Raw genomic sequence first — 6,556 nt, 5'->3', positions numbered from 1 at the left:
CTTTCAAAGCAATTACACGCAGTGCATCAGCCTAGCCAAATTCATAATATAAAAACAACAATGGATCTTCAGCAGCGAGTTGCCGTGTTCAGGGGGAGCCGGACGGTAAACATCCGAGCAGTGGAATTAGAAGTCCAAACTTTGGCAACGATTTTTAAGGTTTGTACCACATTTTCATTAAATTAAATTAATGAAACACACGGAAAACCACTGCGCCCATGCTTGCGGTTGGAAGAAAAATGTGTTCACTACGCATTAGGCCTACAAGCTTTTTGATCTGCATGTTATATATATATATCTATCTCTATCTCTATATATAAACCTGTATGAGAAATGTCAAACATTTTAGCCAAGTTCAAAGTGGCTTCAATCTAGGGATGCCACCGATTATTCGATTTTTCGAATATTCGTTACAGTCTCCATAATCGATTATGATTTTTAAAATTCGATTTTAATTATAATTTTTTTTTAATTTTTTTTTTAAATTTTTTAATTTTTTTTTTTTTGTAATTTTTTTATGCCTTAGTTTCAATCAAAATATATGCTAATAAATACTAATAATAGTAATATTATAGTCTTAATAATTGTAAATGGCGGAAAAGTGGAGGAAGCCAGACGCGCTGTCTGTGCAGACTGAGTGCTGCTGCAGTGCAGCCACACACTGACCCCTCCCCTCCCCCTCTCAGTCACACGTGCGATTGATTGAGAGGCGATACAGCACAATGAGAAGCAACACAACAAAAAAATGAAGAAAGCGGCACGTCCAAAGAAGAGTTCCACGTGGAACTACTTCGAATTGTTAACTCCAAATGAAGTGAAATGCAACCTCTGCGAAAAGACTTTGGCCTACCACAGCTCGACGTCTACAATGAGAGCGCATTTGAGTAAGATACATGCCAAAGAGACGTCAGAGAAAGACGCTGGACAGACGTCCATTACCAACTACACGTCAGGGCCACGTCGTTGTGATGGACAGCGTGCAGGCGACATTACTACACTTATCACAAAAATGATAGTGAAGGACATGCTGCCAATAAGTTTCGTGGAAGGCGGGGGTTTCTGTGAGCTTATGGCATGCGTGGAACCTGAGTACAGGGTCCCGGGCCGTACTACAATGACCAAACGAATTGAAAAGCTGTATGCTGAAAAGGCAGAAGATCTGCGCAGCAGCTTATCAACTGCCAGAAAGGTGGCGATAACCACAGACGGGTGGACAGCACTCACAACGGAAGCTTATGTTACCATAACCTGCCATCATATCGATAGTGAATGGGAGATGAAGAGTGCGGTTTTGCAGACCCGTGCCATGCCCGAAAGGCACACGGCAGAGAATATAGCCGAGGGGCTCCGCACTGCCACCGAGTCCTGGGGGATAGCGGGTAAAGTCACTGCGTGTGTGCATGATAACGCGAGCAATGTTACTCTCGCCAACAAGGACTACTCTGATTGGGATTCAAGTCCATGTTTTGCCCATACACTCCAACTCGCAATAAATGATGGATTCAAGCTGAAGTCCATACATCACATTGTCGCCGGTGCCAGTCGACTTGTGTCACATTTCAACCACAGCACAGTAGCAACACAGGCGCTCAAGAAAAAACAGGTTTGTTTCTTTCTTTCTTTCTTTGCCCCCCCCCCCTATTTTTTATGGTAACAAAAACGATGCTTGCATAAAAACACATGTTTGCTTTTTTTTTTTTTTTTACTTTTGTAAACCTTAACCTATGATGTGACAATAAAGTTAATTCTGATTCTCATTCTGATTCAGGGTGATCAACCAAATCTGGAAGAGCACCGTCTGATACAGTACTGTCGTACTAGGTGGAACTCCATCTACGACATGTTCGCTCGCCTGGTGGAGCAGCGCTGGGCTGTTGCTGCGGTTCTTTCGGACCGAAATGTCACAAATCTGTCTGACGCTAGGACCCTTGACCTGACAGACGACAGCTGGATTGTGATGGAGGAGATGCTGCCGGTGTTGGAGTCACTGAAGTGCGCTACTACTGCCCTGTGTGGAGAGTCAGGGGTTTCCACCTCCATGATATATCCTGTCACAGCAACTTTGCTGACAAAACACCTGGCTGTTGCTCCAGACGAGTCCAAGAAGGTGGCGGAGTACAAGCAGACCGTTTCTGTGTCACTGGAACGGCGACTGAAACCCCACGACGTGGAGAGTGCCAAGACGGTCCCGTTCATCGCATCGTTTCTTGACCCGCGACATAAACATCTAAAGTTTGCTGCCGATGCGCCCAGGGTTCAGGATGCGGTCAAGGCCAGAGTCAAGGCGCTGCTTAGTCAAACCGTTACCGTACGAGAAGAGCCAGCAGACGACGAACCACAGATCGTCTCCGAGGAGGACTCCTCTGAATCAGCGGGGGCGTCGTCTGCAGAAGCGGCTAAGAGACCACGACGCGACAACACCAAGTCTGCAATGCTAACATTGTTTGGCGAGGAATACCACTCTGAGACACCTTTAACGCCTGAAATGGAATTTAATCACTACTGTGACGAAAAGTGCATCGCCCCCCATTTGAATCCCCTCGATTGGTGGAGAGTAAACGAGACAAAGTACGAGAGATTGGCACAACTTGCGAGGGCATACTTGTGTGTGCCAGCCACTTCTGTGCCCTCAGAAAGGGTTTTTTCGGCGGCAGGACTAATCCTTAACCGGCTGCGCTCTCGCCTACACCCTGACCACGTCGACCAGCTCATCTTTTTGAACAAGAACTAAATAGTAAGACGCTTTGTTGCAAGTGAAGCTGATTTAATTTGTATTATTTGGAGCCTAATTTTCAATCTATAGCCTAAAAGATTCACTCACTACTGTTTGTTACAATGTTCAATGCAATACTGTATAATAGGCTGTATAATGCTATTTTTATTTATTATTTTGATGCATAAGAAAGTAAAGTGATGCTATTGTTTTTGTCGTGATTGTTAAACTACCAGCCTAATTTAAAAGAAAAAGAAACATTGTATTTGTAATTATATTTCTAAAGTGCCTTTCATTGCCTTTATTTGAAGACGCGCGATGCGCGCACACATGCCACACGTTCAGTAGGCCATTCATTGAATTGATCAATGCTGCAATTATAAATACAGGCTACTACATGGTTTATTTTTTTGTGATTGTAAATCATTGTTATTGTGGTACTGTTCTACTGCTGAAGAGCCCCTTTGTACATGAACATGAACGTTTCAGTAAAAGAAAACAAACGTGATTGAATTTGTCTCTTTTTTTTTTTCCGACGGGGGGGGGGGGGTTGGCGGCGCCGTCGAATAATCGAATAATATTCGCCAGGGCTGTCGAATATTCGAATAGGCTCAAGGTCAGATTGTGGCATCCCTACTTCAATCATGGCCTCCGGACTTTAACGTAAATCACGTTGATCCTAGCATACTTGATATAGGCCTACTGTGTCAAATGTAGAAGCACTCAAGTCAAATATCAGAACGTAATCTATTATGTTTTATGATGAATGGGTTTGAATCTTATTTTTAACTCTATGGTTTGAATTCACGCCACCGACTCCATTTTACACTCAAAGCCACGTGTTGATTTTACAGCTCTGCTCCAGTCGGTTCAGAGTGAGTTCTCTGTGCTGCTCTGTATCAGAGTATTGTGTTGAATTTCAATGACCAATAAATGATTAATACATATATGTAGTCGCCTAATAAAACGTATGGCAAACGGTGAAGGTGCTCAATTACTGGATGTACTAAGCACATCATGTAATATTAGACATGGAAGTGTGAACCACAAGACTGCAGTGCTATATGATGTATGTCAAATTGCAATAACTATTCAAAGAATCAAACTTATTTAAAAGGTTTTGACTTTTTTTTATTTGACAGTCAAAGTAATCTAAATGTGTGTGTGTATATAGATAGATATAGATGGCACTAAATTCATTTGTTCTGGAGGAAGCCTAGCTGGTTCACTCAAAATCATGAAGTGCAATTTGGCCTTTTTTCAGTGAGGTAAATGTGTCAAACAATGAATCTGAAATCAAATGTCAAGGCAGGTCACAGGAGATGTTTATATGAAATTGCTGCTGTGTTGTCATTCACCCAAGTTCACCTGCATCCAAATCCTGTGTAAATCTGGTTTGGTCTAAATTCTTAATGGTTGTACACAATTTGTCTCCAGGAGAGAGGCAGATTGGAGACGGGTTGAGAAAATGGGATAACTAAAACAAAATCATGTCATTCCTCAATTTCAGCTGGATTCCACTACTGTTCACCTTCTGGCAGAGAATGGAGATGCTGTCATGGCCGGATATGGGGGCTACCTCACTATTAATGATCCCTCACAGAAATATGAGGTACATAAATTGCTGTTTGTATTGTTGACTTGTATGCCTTGTTTGAGTAAATGGGACCACAATAGAAATGAGCCCATAGGGCTTTTTGTGTTATCCATGTAGTGTTATACACTGCTGTTGGCAGTTCTTGCTAATAAGGGTTTCAACCGCCACCACCGGCGACAGCTGCTGCAGCAGGTTCAAGTTCTGGGAACCGATTCAGTTTCCGGCGGCCTGGCCAGCCAAGTGTAGGACCCACACCTGGACTGCCGCCAACCCCGCGACCACCACACAAGAACAGGATGTAGGCCTATGTATCCAAATATGGAGAAATTATTAAAAACATGTCTTCAGTGTTGATTGCTTGTTTGTTAATGAGAAATTATTTAAGGCTGCAGTTGAAATTGTTTATTCAAATGGTGTTATATACAATCAATATGTAAATTTATGAAGTTTGTATTTTGTCTGTCCTTAATGTTAGACGACAGAGTCAAACAGAACATTTAAAGTTTATGAAGATAAACATTTTTTAGGAAGGAGGATTAGTGCCTAAAATGGCATTTCTAAAGCTTTGAAGGGGATGCAAGTGAAAATGTATGTTTCTAACCCCACTGTCTTTTTCTGTCAGGAATATAATTGTAGGGGAGGTGGAAGGTGGCATGATTTTTGAGGACGACTCTGTCAGTGTCCAGTTTCTAGATGCAGAGGCCACTGTGGAGGCGATTGGGGAGCTAGTGAAGAGGCAGTTGGACTTGAATGAGAACGTCGTGCTCCTCAATGCAAAGAAGCAGAGGCTGCTTGATACTCCAGATTGCCATGGTAACTGTGCACCAGGTTTATCAATAACTAGCTTTCAGTCAATGCTTATATTCACCGCCAAAGTTTTTTCATAATAAAATCACCCACTGCCAGGGTTTTAATCATTTTTTTATAGAAACAATGTGAATTATTTGTCCGTTTATTTTTTAACATTGTGAATGGATTTTTTTAATTCTTTATTTTTTTTATTTATTAATTCGTTAGGGTTAGGGTTATAAATTTATACAAAAAAATTAGAGAAACTTTTTAGGAATTCAAAAACAGAATAAAAAAAAAAAATTAAAAGGGGAGAATTCTCCCCTTTGGCGGTAAACACCATTGACTGAAAAGGGGAGAATTCTCCCCTTTGGCGGTGAGTGTGTTAATGAATGTAATGGTAAAAACAATCTGTGCACTAAAAGCTAAATTATTTGCTAAATATTGCAGAAGATCTTTTTTAATCTTAAAGAGTGGTGGTGGTTATTTTTTAAACTATAGGCTAAGCTTTGAGTGCAAGGCCTGATGTCTAAAGCAATTCTATAGGAATGGACTTAACAGTTAACAGTGTTACATCTGATAGATTGAGAGTGTAGTAAAAAGGTTGTTATACTGCTAAGATAACATGCACATAGTGTCTTGAAAAACAAATGACATACATTTTTGCCCATTATCGTTTCCGTAGACCTCAAATACTGGCAGTCCAATAACAGAAAGGTCATCGCCCTGAAAGAGAGCGCCTACGAGGAGTTCTTGGCGCGAAAGAGGAGGAGGACTACAAGGTAAATGTTCCAAATACATTCAGGTGAACATCTGCTGTGTTTGAGTGTGAGAAGGTCTAAAGTGCCATTCCCACCGGGCACGATAACTATAAAGATAACGATTGTTCACTTGTATTTATAGTCGGTGTGAACACTGCCATCCACTTGCCTTAGAACGATTTTTAAAACTATATTCGTATAGCTATTGTCGTGCTCAGTGTGAATTGCCCTTAAATGAAATTGTATCTTTATTCCCACAGTCCTGGTCGTAAGGAGATGGTTGAGCATATGGAGGAAATGGTCCAGGCTGCCCAGGAAGTCCCAAAGGTGTCGCAGTACCTGCAAGAGATGACCGACTACTTGAACCAGAACAGGGTGTCGATGGTTCCATTGAATAGAGTCCAGATAATGTCTCTGAGAGCAACCTTCAAGTGCCCCTTATGCATGGGTATGTATGCTACATATTATTAACGTGTTGCATGTATCCATTTTGAAAATACGGTTTTGTTATTGTGGTGTATGACCGTTGAGGCAGTACTACTATAGGTAGGCCCATCCAAATTTAGTGGCATCATGGAAGTGTATGCATCTGTAGATTGTATGACAATGTAAAACTGTAAAATGAGGCTAATTTGAATGTAGAAGTTAAACAAATGTCACTAGCCAGTGACTTGTATGTTAATCAATTATCTTCTC

At 41.4% G+C, this 6,556-nt stretch overlaps 1 protein-coding gene across 1 annotated transcript; it reads left to right on the top strand.

Annotated features, from left to right (window-relative positions):
- Window positions 1-745: 745 nt before the first annotated feature.
- LOC308085797 (E3 SUMO-protein ligase ZBED1-like) lies at window positions 746-5,885 on the top strand (the record flags this gene model as incomplete). Its single annotated transcript, XM_080429107.1, has 6 exons — window positions 746-1,603; window positions 1,769-2,554; window positions 4,224-4,325; window positions 4,428-4,552; window positions 4,933-5,123; window positions 5,785-5,885. The coding sequence occupies 6 exons, from the start codon at window positions 746-748 to the stop codon at window positions 5,883-5,885; spliced, it is 2,163 nt and encodes a 720-aa protein (XP_080285233.1).
- Between the last annotated feature and the right edge of the window lie 671 nt (window positions 5,886-6,556).

Source organism: Gymnoscopelus braueri (genome assembly GCF_963280865.1).
Source record: "Gymnoscopelus braueri genome assembly, chromosome: 5".
Lineage (NCBI taxonomy): Eukaryota > Metazoa > Chordata > Actinopteri > Myctophiformes > Myctophidae > Gymnoscopelus > Gymnoscopelus braueri.
The sequence above is the reverse complement of the archived record's forward strand: the minus strand, read 5'-3'. Positions and strand labels throughout refer to the sequence as shown.